The sequence below is a fragment of the Mytilus edulis genome, chromosome 10 (assembly GCF_963676685.1).
Source record: "Mytilus edulis chromosome 10, xbMytEdul2.2, whole genome shotgun sequence".
NCBI lineage: Eukaryota > Metazoa > Mollusca > Bivalvia > Mytilida > Mytilidae > Mytilus > Mytilus edulis.
The window spans coordinates 16,058,953-16,074,317 of NC_092353.1; the positions used below are offsets into that span (position 1 = coordinate 16,058,953).

A 15,365-nucleotide genomic window follows, 5' to 3' on the forward strand; every position below is an offset into this window, starting at 1 on the left:
CATGCTTCAGATATATTTTATTGTTACTGGAAAATGTTTACCATTAACTTAAGCCTAGTATAGATTAATAATGTCGGTTGAGGTTAGTTAATAATGCAGTGAACATTTTTTTGTTGTTAAGAAATATATAAACTAGTATATAAAGCAACTTAATGATTAATAAAAAAAAACAGACACCGTTGATTTGTTGAACCAAGAATTTAATATTATCATGAAAAATAGAACGTCCATAGCAATCCTTGATGACCCTTAAAATAGAAAACAGTAACAGTAAAAATGCATTTCAAATTAAAGACATGGCAAACAAGAGACTCTCTAAGGTTTAATTACTACAGTCTATTTGTGTTTACAGGTAAAAAGAAAGCCCCATTTTTTCTAAAACTCGTGTATAACTTATTCAGTGAATTCAAAATGCATTGCGATTGAACTTTAACAGGATGTTGTAATTTTGAATGAATGTAATTTGGAGTTAAATACACTCTGACCAGCTGTGATCTTTATAATCAGTTTGACCTACGCGATGGTATTACTGTATACTTCGCCACAAATATGAAGAAAACTTTTATTCGTTTGTTTGATATTAGAAATATTTCTGATATTAGGTGAAATAATTTCATTGATTTTGGTGGCTGTTGTTATCTTAAACAAAGATAATTATTTGACTATTGTATGTAATCATGAAACCTATGTACACATGTAGTTTTTATTTAGAACTTGAGTAAAAATAAGTTTTAAAAAAACACATGCCAAACAAGCACCTTAATAAAGTTTAATTAGCCTCAGTATAAGTGTGGTTTTAAGGTAAAAGATTTTTTTTAACGAAACGCTATCAACAAAACTTTAAAATGAATCTAATTAAATCTTCATATAGGATGATTTGATTTAATCTGTATTTGATCAATCTGAGAATCATGTAAGGATGTAAATATCCGGTTTTTATATATATCTTTTTTATGACTGTAATGTCAGTTAAAATGAAATTTATTTCAAGTATGGTTCAGACTGGCGGTGTATTGTTCAGACATTTGGTCAAGTATGATTTAGACTGACAAAATAGGTCGAGTACAGGTCGATAATTGGTAGAGAAGACTTTATTAGACTGGTTGAGAAATAGTTTAGAATATTATCAATGGCAAATTACTGGTTTGTAGTGCTTGCCTGCAATGTCAATATCCATGCGTTTGTGATCCAAAAAATAATAAAACCAACTACAATGTATGTAAAAATTACCCTGTGATAACACCGACCATTGCCCAGCAGGCACTCAACGTTGATTCAACGTTGAAACAAGGTTGTTTCTCAACGTTGAAACAATGTCAAATTTATGTTTGATTTTGAAAATTTGAATTAACGTTGTCATTTCAACGTTGAAGTTTCAACATACATTCAACGTTGATTCAAGGTTGAATAGTAGTTGAAAGTATAATAATGAAATTTATTATAAAGCTACAAACACCACATTTTTTACCTGCTTTCCAAATTTTTGCTGTTGTTAGATGGTAAACAGGCAGTGTGGGTGTACATGTTTTTTTTAATGTTTTTTCCTCTCACCAATACACATATGAACAAAATAGATAAGTTAAATGGAAGACATCTAAATAAATACATCAACTGTTACTTTAAACATTTGGTGCTTGTACAAAGTCAAAAATCTAGACCATAAATGTCATATCTTAAAATCCTGTTGGCAGAAGGAATAGCTGAACTGATTGTGTGTCCACTTGTATTTAACGATAACTATAGACATAATTATCTATTTAGTTTATAAGTGGACACCTATCATTTTTGATATATTCTTACTTGTAGTTTTTCTTGTTGTGAATAGCTATAAAAAGACAAATCATTCAATGAATTTGCACAGTTTGCATAAAAACTAAGACATGCACTTTATTCCCTGACACCACAGAAAGGAAAGAAGATGTTGTTTAGTTCTAAACAATTCTCACAAGTTCAAAGTTGTTTTTGTTAAACGACCAACCAATGTTAAATCCTTCTTGAAAGTAGTATATATATCTAGGAGGAGTGAAGACATTATTAGACCCAATGTGTGTTCAGGATGATCGCAATATTTACGAAAATAAGAAGATGTTGCATGACTGTTAACCAGACAACTATCCACAAAAAACAAAGGTCCTTGATTATATATACATATATGTTATATAAATGTATATATTACCCTCATAAACCATTACATTAATACTTATTTACTCAGGAACAATAATATCAAAAATAGTAATACAATGATATTTCTTTTGATACAAGATTTATTTTATAAATTCATTTGTTATATTTGTCTCTTTTTGTCCTTATTGCATGTCATCATTCTTCCACCATCTCGGGAAATTTCAGCGGTAAATTTTAAGCAGGAGAGGTCTTTATCAGATATGTATTTCCAAGTGACATTTTTTCCTCTTGCAGTATATTTAAACTCTGGAAAAAATCAGATTATATATATATAATAAATATAAATTGTATGTCCTGAAAAGATATTTTAGATTTGAGCCACTTTCAATTTGTTTCTAGAAGCATTGAAAATAAATAAAACCATAATGACGAAGCACATATTGTAATAAGATAATCATTAATAAAAATATATACATTAATGTTTACTATTAGTAGTTTTTTGTTAATGAAGAAGCTTCAACCTGAGTTTTGTAAGACTGTGGGTTTCACTATGTTATTGATAACAATGTAAACACTTTACCTAAGTAAGACGTTTTTTTTTATATTGATGACTGCACAATTCCATTAACATAAAATAAAGAACTTTACTAGAATAGCTTAGATATAAAGACAAACATAATATGGTATGTATGGTGAACAAAATTAGAATTAACAAAAGATTAATCTTTGAACACAAATGGTATATAGCTATACAGACCAAAACCTACCTTTGATGATTTTGAAGACTGGAATTCCCAAAACTGAATTTTAATTTTGCTCCACTTGCCTTTTAGCCATTGATCTGTTTGACAAGCTTCTGTAAAATAAATAATACATGTTCATGATATCAGATAATGGACTGCTATAACATCAAAACCAGGTTACGTACACATTAATGTAAACATGCATTTCTCGTATTAAACAGAGTTAGAGATCATCTGAAGATCAGTAAAGGCTCAGATTGACTTGTTTTTGTAAAAAAAAAACAATAAAAGTATCAATTTTTCATGATCGTTCAAATTCAATACTTTGTTGTCCAGTTGAAATTCATTGTTTAATATGATCGTCAAAAAGTATGCGGTTTACCAAGCCTTAAAGTTAAACTAAAAGAATCGCATATATATAGTATAAAGTAAACATGTTGGGAAATTTACCTGAGCAAAATAATGTAAACACTTGCTTATCCCCCCTTTTTGTTATACTGTTTACCTAAACTTTAAAATGAAACTAAATATGCTTGCTTTCCACATTAAATGCTCTTAGAAAAAGTATAATTGGAGGAAATTATATATGATGGCCCTTCTATGTGTTCTGATCTGTTTTCTGGAATACAATGTTGACGTTATAATTTTCTCTAATTGTGCAATATGATACCAATTCAGAGTTTCTAAACACAATTCATGAATATAACAAACCGTGATAGCCACATGCAAACATCTACATACCATAAATATACGTGATAAACGGGAAGTTTCTCTTTCGACTTCGTCCTTTGTCTGTTTGTTGTTCTTTTTCAAATACAGGAAAGGTGAGTGTTTGAATAATGCGCATGGGCAATCTAACTTCCTGTTCAAATCCCGCGAAAATATGAATGAAAGAAATCGCGATCATTGTTGATAATGAACTATTTTAAATTTCTTTACATGTTATCTTTATGTTCAAATTAAAGTTATGTGAAATGAAATTAATAAATTATATTTCTTATTCCCTAGAAATTTAGTATCAAACGACTTACCTCCCCCCTTTTCTCATACCGTCAAGATGACGCAAAACTCAACTTGAAATAGTGACCAATAGTTAGTACTATACTGTTTTGTGAAACCCAAAACTCTTTTTCATTTTTTTCTTTATAAATATATACTTCTACAGTTATGCATATATTGCCTTCTGATAATGATTTTTTTATATAGGCCTACTATGAGTAAATAAGTTAACGTTGATTCAATGTTGAATCAACGTTCCAATTACAACGTTAAAATGTTCAACGTTAATTCAACGTTGAATGTTGGTTTATTCCTCAACGTTGAAAATGTTACGTTGTTTCAACGTTGAATATACGTTGATCACATTTCAACCTCATTTCAACGTTTATTAAACGTTGAGTGCCTGCTGGGTTGAGTGTTATAATATTTGTTGGTGTCACGTCCACAGCGTATACTTACAGACATTTCTGAAACCAACTTAGGTTTTCGGGAACATTTTTCTTTCTTGTGATTCATAAAGCTTCTAAGTCTTGTAAATTTGTCTTCGCATTTGCCGCATTGATAGACATCCCCTTCCAAATCATCTGATTCTAAATCTGAAAGATGATCCATTAACATTGATATCAGGCTGGTAATGTATATTAATTTTAAGGGAAAGATATATTTAAAGAGAGTCGAGTTTAATTCTGCTTCAGCTTAAAGTTTCAGAATTACCAGAAAGCAGAGCAAGTCGTCCAGAAACTGATTGCACTTTCGGATGAATTCCTTGCTGGGTTAAGTGGTTTGTGTTACTATTTTTTTCTGTATCTTGTTTTGAGAAAATAATTAGTAATTTCAGTCTTTTCACTCTGTTATACATGCATTTTGATTTGGCTTATGTTTTATTTTTTTATTATAATTGCATTATCAATCTAACCAACGGTTTGTAAAATCTAGTTGTCTTACATATACTATCATCATATGTTATATATATATATATATAATATATTCCAATGAAGAAGGCCGTAATGGCCGAAACGTATGGGAATTTGTGTTATCTTTTGTTACATCTTCTGACATCAGACTCGGACTTCTCTTCAACTGAATTTTAATGTGCGTATTGTTATGCGTTTACTTTTCTACATTGGCTAGAGGTATAGGGGAGGGTTGAGATCTCATAAACATGTTTATTCCAACCGCAATTTTGCGCCTATCCCAAGTCAGGAGCCTCTGGCCTTTGTTAGTCTTGTATGATTTTTAATTTTAGTTTCTTGTGTATAATTCGGAGTTTAGTATGACGTCCATTATCACTGAACTAGTATACATATTTTTTAAGGGGCCAGCTGAAGGACGCTTCCGGCTACGGGAGTTTCTCGATACATTGAAGACCCATTGGTGGCCTTCGGCTGTTGTCTGCTCTATGGTCGGGTTGTTGTTGCTTTGACACATTTCCCATTTCCTTTCCCAACTTTATTTATTACATATATTTATATATACACCATGATTGTATAAATTTTGTTAAATATAAATCATTTATTGCCTTCCTAATGGTTTCATTTTCAAAAAAAGAACGATTTTCAAATTCTATAGATTAAATTGATTACCACAAAAGTCATCCAGTATATGTACTGTTACTGTCAAATCTGTTTCTACTGTTGTGTCCAATGGATGTTCTCGCAACACTTTTGCAAAAAAATTCTGAAAGGTATTCCCAAAAGTTTTTCTTGACAGAAAACATGCCTTCGAAATTTTTGTCCACAAGATAAGGCTGCCTAAATCTGCATCATACACTTCGATTACATCGTTATCTAAACTGCCTGAATTATGTTTGCCTTCTTGTTTGAATCTATTTTCGTTGCTTTTTGGTAAATTTTTTACCTCCAAAAGTACTGGTAAAGTCGTTTCTGTAAGTTCTAAAAGACATAATTAAGTACAGATGTTATAAAAGCTAATAAACGCTTACTTACTGATTATGTTTTTATGAACTGCATTTGAATATAATGCTAGTTTATTTAATCTAATACAAATGGAATATTATGATTATATTATTATATGGTGTGATTAAATACCAAAACACAGCATTTTGACGACTGTTATTCACGTCAATATCGGAAGAAAATGTACAAGAAAATATGAACATGAAAAATACCCTTTTTATATTGGATAATTCAAATTTTTATTATAAACACACATGGACTTATTCATTCTGATGATATTTTTTTTTTATTTCTTTCAGGAATATGATATATTATTACATTGGTTGCAATGAATTACATTGATTTCCCAGTTAGATAAAAACCGATAATTTCACATGTGAAATAAACGTGGTTATTTCACTCTCTGACGTCATACAACAATAGGCGTTGTCAAGACGTCGATAACGTCGGATCAAAACAAATTGTCAATGCGTAGGAAAAAGATATAGTTCCTTACATTTTCTAAATAATTTCATAAAAAAAGGCATTTGCCAATGTAATAAAAAGAATAACTAATCGCCGTATTTGAATATAAAAAATAAGACAACTTGTGACCGAACGCCGCTATGGATTAAACTCGTGCTGCGCACTCGTTTAATCCATGCGTCGTTCGGTCACGCGTTGTCTTATTTTTTATATTCAAATACGGCGATTAGTTATACTATAATTCAACCAGATCGAGATATACTAGAATGACAAACCTCTTTTGTGTACTCGTGCTGTGCAATTTTTCCTATGCTCAATGAATTGCAAGAGGTCACCATATACATTTTCCTTACATGAACCACACTGAAATTTATCATCTGGATGGTCTGCAAAACATAATTAAATCACTGTAAACACATGTCATCTTTCTTTAGGACGCGAAGTGATTTTCATTTCGGAAAAAAACTTAAATTCATCAAATAAAAGAGTGCTTCACAAATTATTTTTTTCAATTTTTTGTTTAACAATCAAGAATTATAACTTCGAACTTAATCAAACTGTATAGTTTCTTTGTGGTTCTAAATAAATCCGGGGAAATTAAAAGCGTTAACGTTGTGGCATAACTTTTGGAAACAAGAACAAAATATTTCTTTCTTACAATTAAGTACCATAATTTTGGAACTATCAAATTAAAAACGACTTGTTTCTATTTTATCATCTAGAAATCAAAAGTGGGAAGGACTAACGAACAAACGAATGAAATGTAGGAGGGGGGTTTGATATAGTATCTAAACTAATTTAAAACTTTTTAAAACATATTCGTATTGACTTGCGTGTTGACATTGCGTAGTCAGAATTTTAACTTATGTTTTGATTTGAAGAATGTTTCCTCTGTTTTTATCACTTTATTGATTTGTTTTGTCACTGTTTAATCTGTTTGATCGACCTCTGTATTTTAAAAGTCCCTTTGATATCTCTATTGCTTTACCATGAGTAAATAATGGCACAAAATTATCTATGTATACTCAAAGAGTACAACCATACGTTTTTCTTTATTTAAAGAAACCTTGTTTGTTTCAATGGCATAGATAAATCAAAATCTAACTTGATATAAGGTATTTGGTTGAAATATTGTAAATGGATTCGACAAAGGTGAAAAGAGGCACTACAAGTCAAATTCATGTTCGCCGATATGATACAAATTTGATTTAAAATAATGTTTTATTTCATCCTTATCATAAAAAGTCTTAAATAAACAATTACAGAGTATGGGCTTAATAATATGTTGATTCGTTTATAACTTTCGATTTGATTTCCGAAGTCCTCCGACAGTCATTTAAGCGATATAAACATAGATAAAGATATAAATAGGAAGCAAACTCGTGCAATTGGATTTGTTTAGGATTTGTTTATATTAGAGATCAAAAGTATATATTAATTTTTTTGGATCGAATCAGACAATTATTTTTTTTATTTTACATTTGTAACACTCTTCCCCTTTAAATACATGAAATAACAGAACAAGCTTGACGCGTTATCAATCTATATGTAAATACGGATTCAACAGGTCGAGACCTCTAGATTTCTTTACGTCAGAATATATTTGCATAGTAATTTCCCAAACACAAGGCCAATACGGCCTAGAAAAACTTACCAATCGACCCAATGAGCTACAATGCATTGTGGGCTACTACGAGTTTACTGTGGAATTAGTGGAAGAACTGTCAACTAATATAGTTTCTGGAATTCTCAAAATATATGTTTTTGTTCAGCGAATGTGATTATTGTTAAATATATAACATAATCTTTAATTTGCATGCTCAGATTAAAAAAGTATTGTTTACGGACTTCACTATTCGACTTTCTTTTCCCCCTTGTTAAAGTTGTTTAACAGTTTTTTTTTTCCATTGTTATGCATTGTACCTGTGCAATACGTTTACGACCTGAAACAGTGAAATTTCAGATGAAATGACCTATGTTCACTATGAAATTTTTTGAGCTCTTTTAAACCTGTATAATGTCATTCCAAACTCATTTCTGCCTAGAAAAACACGAAAACTTTCATTGAAACCCGTTTTTTTGTACTGGATGTGAAATTTTTTTATCATGACCTGAACTGAAAGTAAGAACATCATAATATTCCAACTACACGTCCCCATTCAAATGCATTGATCGTTCAAAAAAAGGAGGGTCCAACCCCCGGAACATCCCCTTAGATCCCCCACTGAGCGGGTACGGTATATAGCTTTATACATTTTGTATAGCTTCATCCATCGATAAAGTCCGTTTCTTGCTAATTTTATCATAAAATATACCTCAGAGGTTTTCTATCGTTCGGCTGCTGTCATGTTGATGTATGTGAAATATCTCAAATATTTATAGCCTCGGGATCACAGTAGGTGTCATATTACATATTATTTTTATTCTAAAACGTGCTTTGTATGTAGAAATAAGAAGATATGAGGTATGAGTGCCAAATGAGACATCTTTCAAAAAAAGACATAATCTAGTAAAGTAAGCAGTCATAGATTCAATGCCTTAAAGTATGCTATAAATGACCCAAACATACTTATGTAAAACAATCCAAAAAACAAAAATAAACAACAAAAACAAAACCAAAGGCCCAATATAATATATATAAGAAGAAGAAATCTGTCTAATAAATAAAAACGTATATAGGTTTGTATATATAGGAGCCTGTATTTCAGTGGTTGTCGTTTGTTTTTGTGTTACATATTCGTTAAATTCGTTATTTTTTTCATATAATTAAGGCCGTTAATTTTCTCGTTTGAATTATTTTACATTGTCATATCGGGGCCTTTTATAGCTGACTATGCGGTATGGGCTTTGCTCATTGTTGAAGGCCGTACGGTGACCTATAAATGTTTATTTCTGTGTCATTTTGGTCTCTTGTGGACAGTTGTCCCATTGACAATCATACCACATCTTCTTTTTTATATTAGATCCAACGCTGCAATTTTCACAAAACATATCAAATTTTCCACCTTGTCGCACATACATATGGATAACATCATTATAGTTTATTTCCTGCTGATTGTAGAGCAAAACTTTGGTTAGCTTGCTTGCTTTGTGTGTAAATTGTACAATCATATTAGGATAACAACCAATTAAATTCAAATATAAAACATACAAGTTAAACTATGTCTATATATATTGTGTAAAGATGTCAATCTTATTTTCAAAGCTTGAATAAACAACTATACACACAAAGAAAGCAAGCCAACCAAAGTTTTACTTTGCAAGCATTAGGAAATCAGCTGTAATGATTTTATTCAGTTTGGCAAATGTCTGAGCCCGTTAAAAAACGAAAACAAAATGAAACTACAGTTGATGACTTCACTACCTTCAAAACAAAGGAAACAGTTTGGAAGTCTGATATACTGAAATGTGACAAAAATAAATACATTTTGTACTTATAGATTTTGTTAACACTGCCATGTATGTAAATATTTCTTCGCCTTTTTTACGAATACAAATTTCAAGGATCACAAATTTGCCTTTAATTATCTATACGGAAATTGCTGTACTCGTGAATATTAGCACCTGCTGTTATAGACGGCTTACTTACTAGTAAGATTGTCTCATGGGTAATTGTGTTTTTCGCTGTTGTTTCGTTGCTGTCTGGTGGACGAATACATGAAATCTCCGTGCCATCATCAAACATATTAACGGCTATATATCGGGTAATTCAAACCCATTTTTTCTTCGCATAGAAACAACTCTTCGTTAATCTGAGCATGGAAGGAATACTTTGTATCACGAACTATAAATGAGGATACACAAAATGAAAAACTAAGCGAAATTGTGAATCCCGCATTGCACGAAAAAATGTGTTGTATTTCAGTAAATAACACGTGTTCTCGGTTGATTGTAAACACGTAGTAGTCCAGCATGCATTGTTACTCATTGAGTGGATTGGTCAAAAACCTAGGTAAAAATAAATTGCGTCACATGTAAATAAACAATTACATGTGCGAGAAAATAAGTATGCTAATTTATGCATTTCAATATAAGGTAGTGGTCCCGACCTGTTCAATGAGGTCGTATTATTTACTTGCAAGTGAACAATTCATCATCAATGTTTATTACCTTAATTTGACAAAATTGAAACATACTTAATCACTATGTCACTTTCATTAATTGTCGAAAAAAAATCCTACTTTAGATAGATAATTCATCCTTTTTTATTTAATTAAGAATCTTATTGATTACACTTTAAAATCGTTACACTATGATATGATACAAAACTCAACCCTAAAAAATCGATTCGTTTTGATCCCAGATGACTTTAAAAATGTTGAAATCATGGAAAAGGCTCCAAATTATCTCCTACGATGCAAAAATGCCATTTTTTTACTTTAAAATTGAAAAATCTTTTTTAACTCATCGGTGACCGATATTTTTTATTATCATTTTCAAATAAGCTGTACCTGAACTAAACAGTTGAAAAATATAGGCGATTTCTGTAATCTAGTTTTTTCATTTCGATATTACCTATATTTCTCCTATTTGTTCAACAGAAAAAAGTACCTTAACAAAAACGCATGCTTCTTTCGAAGGAAGATTGTGAGCTTAGATTAACGGTGACCCTATAATTAGGTCTTTCCACTTTTCTGTGGAAAGACCTATTGTTTTTCTTCTGATTATTTTTTTTTTTCTTCCGCCTAATTTTGTTCTTGCGATAAATATTTGTTTCGCAATATGTCGCTTAGATATTTGGTACATGTATATGATATCAAACAGTTTATGCGCTTTTGAAATTTACCCTGCGTAACCAAATACTTTTCTTTGTAGGAGTTATCTCCCCAAACACTGTTTTTTTTTTGTGTCCACGACTCTTTCGCAACCGTAAAAGATTACGACAAATCTATTTTATAAAATTGCTCGTTATATCCTTCGTATGATTTGTCTAATTTCGACCGAAGCAATATGAACGCACCTTTTGAGAGTTATTTCCCCTTTTGTATTTGAAATTTTGAAATGTATTTTAAACTGGAACACCATAAGTGATAGAGACCTAGGATCTTTTGATTTGAGGTCCTTGGTCCAAAAAAATGAAAAATAGGTCAAGGTCAAAGGTCAAGGTCATATTCTAATTTTTGAATTTGTCTTATTTTCACTCATTTTCATTATCTTAAAAGATATCGACAAATTATTTTGTATAAATTGTTAGTTGCGACATGTGGTAACTAAATAATTTTTGTTGAAAGGGTGCGTAAACAATGAATGGGAGTTTTCGCCCCTATCATATCTTAAATTATGTGTAAAGTGATATAAAGGTCATAGGTTAATTTGACGTTCTAGATTTTGACCTTTGCTTTAAATGCATATCTATACATCATAAAGCCATATGAACTGACATTTTAGACTGATTTTTTATATTTTAATATCAAAATAGATATTAACTGGTGGAAAGACCTTCAATTGTTCTCTGAACAATTGGTTTTTAATCTAATTTTATTTTTCTATTATGTATATGATAAAGATAAAAAACATAGCGAAATCCCACATCTAAAACAAAATCGATTTATATCCGCCAACCCCCGTAAGATCTTCTTTCAGTCAACAGCACTGCAGTCTTACAATAACATTAAAATTTTAGATTTTGATATAATTGAGACGATTTTTGCACATGAACAATGTGAAGACCTACGAAAGCCGAGAAGGATCATTCAAAATTCAAAATTCAGAATTCAAAATTCAAATTTCAAAATTCAAAATTCAAAACTCAAAAATAAATATTGCGAAATCATAACACGTGTTTCCGGTATGAAGAACTGTCATCCTGACACCTTTTAGACAGTTTTACCCTAGAACAGTTTTAGACAGTTCTACCTAGAACTTACCAAATTTTAGACAGTTCTACGACTAGAACAGTTCTACGACTAGAACATGTACACTTCTACGACTAAAACAGTTTAGAACTGATTTGGTCAGTGCTACTGCTAGAATTGATTTAGTCAGTTCTATTCATAGAAAAGTTTTAAGAACTCTTTGTCTTAACTATAGAAACGTAAAAAGAATATAATATATTTTGCGTGTGGCTTTATCAACGATAGTTATAACACTGAATGGTGACCAGTGAGATGTCCTTACTGCAGTGACGTCATTTAGAACTGTTCTACAATCCTGACAGGTTTGGTCAGTTCTACGGCTAGAACAGTTTTTGACAGCTCTGCTGACAGTTCTACGGTTAGAACTGATTTGGTAATTTCTGCTGACAGTTCTACGACTAGAACTGATTTTGGACATGCAGTTCTACCTAGAACAGTTATAGACAGTTCTACCCTAGAACTGATCCTGGCAGTTCTACTTAGAACAGTTCTAGGTAGATATGTTTTAGGACCAGTCTAGAACAGTTCTATGACAGATTATTCTGAGAGTTCTAATGAGAGGTTAGAAGTGATCTCCACTGTACAAGGGCAATAACTTTAATAAACAAAAACACTTTTAATTTGTTCTTTAACACTTTTTATTAACATTTTGAAAGCTTCAGAGCAAAAGCTGATGACCAAATATTTACACAAAATAGACTGACACGACCGCAACATAAATTAGATTAAAGCTAGATTCACACTGCTGATCAGATCAATTCTATACCCGACTACTCAAATTTCCACGATCAAGCGTAACCAATTTTTTGATCGGGACTGTTTGCATTTGGAGTTTCTACCCGACTGCTACCAGACCGCAAAAGACTCAAACTCGACCTTTAACGACTCTTTCACGACTTCTTCACGACTTCTTCACGACTGATCATAGAATCCAGCCACTAGTTCAATATATTTCCGATGATCCCGACCAATTTACGATCCTTACATGATCTTTACTCGACTTTCTCGACTAAGTACCCGGCCACGTCCACTTGTATTTTTGTCCATCTGACGAGTTAAGCCTTTTTCAACTGATTGTTATAGTTTGTTCTTATGTTGTACTGTTATAACACTAACCCAGGTTAGGGGAGGGTTGGGATACCGCTAACATGTTTAACCCCGCCACATTATTTATGTATGTGCCTGTCTCAAGTCAGGAGCCTGTAATTCAGTGGTTGTCGTTTGTTTATGTGTTACATATTTGTTTTTCGTTCATTTTTTTATATAAATAAGGCCGTTAGTTTTTTCGTTTGAATTGTTTTACATTGTCATATCGGGGCCTTTTATAGCTGACTATGCGGTATGGGCTTTGGTCATTGTTGAAGGCCGTACGGTGACCTATAGTTCTTAAATTCTGTGTTATTTTGGTCTCTTGTGGACAGTTGTCTAATTGGCAATCATACCACATCGTCTTTTTTATAAATCAACAATACTCGATCTCAACACGATCCTGACTAGACCAGATCGACATGATCGTATAATAGTATTGGTCGCAGAAATAATCGGTATTGGTCGGTTGAGAACATATTCAGTATAAAACGTACAATGAATAAAATGTCTTATTTTCGAGCCCCCGCCACTATAGAGGAGAAAATTAAGTGTTATCCTTGTCCGTCTCATCGCCCAACAGTCCGTACGCTGTATAACTCTAGTTTTCCCCAACCAATAGTATATAAAACTTATATGCAATACTTTGCACCACAAAACAGAGAAAAAGTTAATCTGGGTTGTGTCAATTTTTCCGTTCTATCGTTATGCCCCTTTAGAAATGAAAAAAATGGCCGAATTTTTTGTTTCCATTTTCTAAGTTATGTTTGCCTCAACAAAATGTTATGAAAATTACAAATATATATATAACCCCAAAACTCAGATCAAGTTGAAATAGCGGGTCATCATACATTTATGTGTCCCGTGGACTAAACTTGAATTGTGGCGAAGAAAATGAACATGAAGCAACGACGCCGAGAAATATGTGTGAGGCTTCAGTTAGCTGACACGTCGATTCTTGTTCGAGAGGCCTGAGAGACAGTTGCGGGATATTTTATTTTTCTGTTTATTGTAGAAAAAAAAATGCCTTAATTTGGCAAAAGGGTCTAAGAGAACTGAAAATTGTAATGCATGAAAATAAATTCTTCACAAAGCACAATATGAATGAAACAAGAGATTCTGAAGAGCTTGTGTCGCTCACCTTGTTTATTGTTTTGGAAATCATGTAAAATAAGGTGAAAATCACAACAAATAGTACAAGATACCCATTTAACGATTAAGACCAAGTGTAGTTTAATTTGGCCTAATAGTTAAATTAATAGTAGGTCATTCCTGAAGTGTAGTCTTACATTAGTAACTGAAGACCACTTATCATTATTTAAATAAGTGTTCAAGATGTGACCATTTGAAATTGTTTTAACATTTTCCCTTGGACTTCTTTACAGAAAACCCCTATGTTTATTTTCGTCCTGAACTTGCATGAAATATTTGCCACTGGAAGTTAATAATCAAATAATCAATCGATTTTTAGCCATGGCGGCAATGTTGGTTGGATGGCAGGATCATCAGATACATTTTTTAATCAAGATACCCTACTGAAAATGGTGGCTAAGTTTAATTCTATGTGTTCCAGTTGATTCAGTGAAGAAGATTTTTTTGTATAAGTTTACAAAATTTACAAAAAATTATAAACAATTAAGTATAAAGGGCAATAACTCCTTAGGGGTCAATTGACCATTTTGGCTATGTTTGCCTATTTGTTGATCTTACTTTGCTGAGCATTATTGCTGTTTACAGTTTACATGTATCTCTATCTATAATCTTATTCAAGATAAACCAATAACTGCAAATTGTCCTTACAATTACCAATTCAGGGACAGCAACCCAACTACGGGTTGTCTGATTTGTCTGGAAATTTCAGGGCAGATCTATCATAACCACACGAAATTTTGAAATACTATGGCTTTTCTACCTCAGGCATAGTTTACCTTAGCTGTGTTTGGCAAAACTTTTAGGAATTTTGGTCCTCAATGCTCTTCAACCTCGTACTTTATTTGGCCCTTTTAACTTTTTTGGATTCGAGCGTCACTGATGTATACTCGTGTATGGCCGAGTAGAGATCGAAGAGTGATCGAATGTGGTCGCGTAGAGATCGGGTTTTGGTCGAGTTGTTCTGGGATGAAAAAAATATAGAAGTCGCAGTGATCATGAAGCGATCGGCATTGGTCGAGTTAATC

General features: G+C 32.0%; 1 protein-coding gene and 1 long non-coding RNA gene across 2 annotated transcripts in view; both read right to left on the minus strand.

Annotated features, from left to right (window-relative positions):
• Nucleotides 1–15,365, minus strand: part of LOC139492612 (3'-5' exoribonuclease HELZ2-like) — a 77,491-nt gene that overhangs the window by 38,134 nt on the left and 23,992 nt on the right. Inside the window, exons 7-9 of the mRNA XM_071280761.1 lie at nt 6,523–6,633; nt 5,450–5,758; nt 4,326–4,462 (exon numbers count right to left, since the gene is read on the minus strand). Coding sequence (XP_071136862.1) covers nt 4,326–4,462; nt 5,450–5,758; nt 6,523–6,633 — 557 coding nt within the window. The remainder of the gene's footprint in view (nt 1–4,325; nt 4,463–5,449; nt 5,759–6,522; nt 6,634–15,365) is intronic.
• LOC139492360 (uncharacterized) lies at nt 2,247–3,704 on the minus strand. Its single transcript, XR_011656805.1, has 3 exons — nt 3,609–3,704; nt 2,892–2,980; nt 2,247–2,430 (listed from the first exon to the last, which is right to left on the minus strand). It is a non-coding gene; the product is annotated as an uncharacterized lncRNA (long non-coding RNA).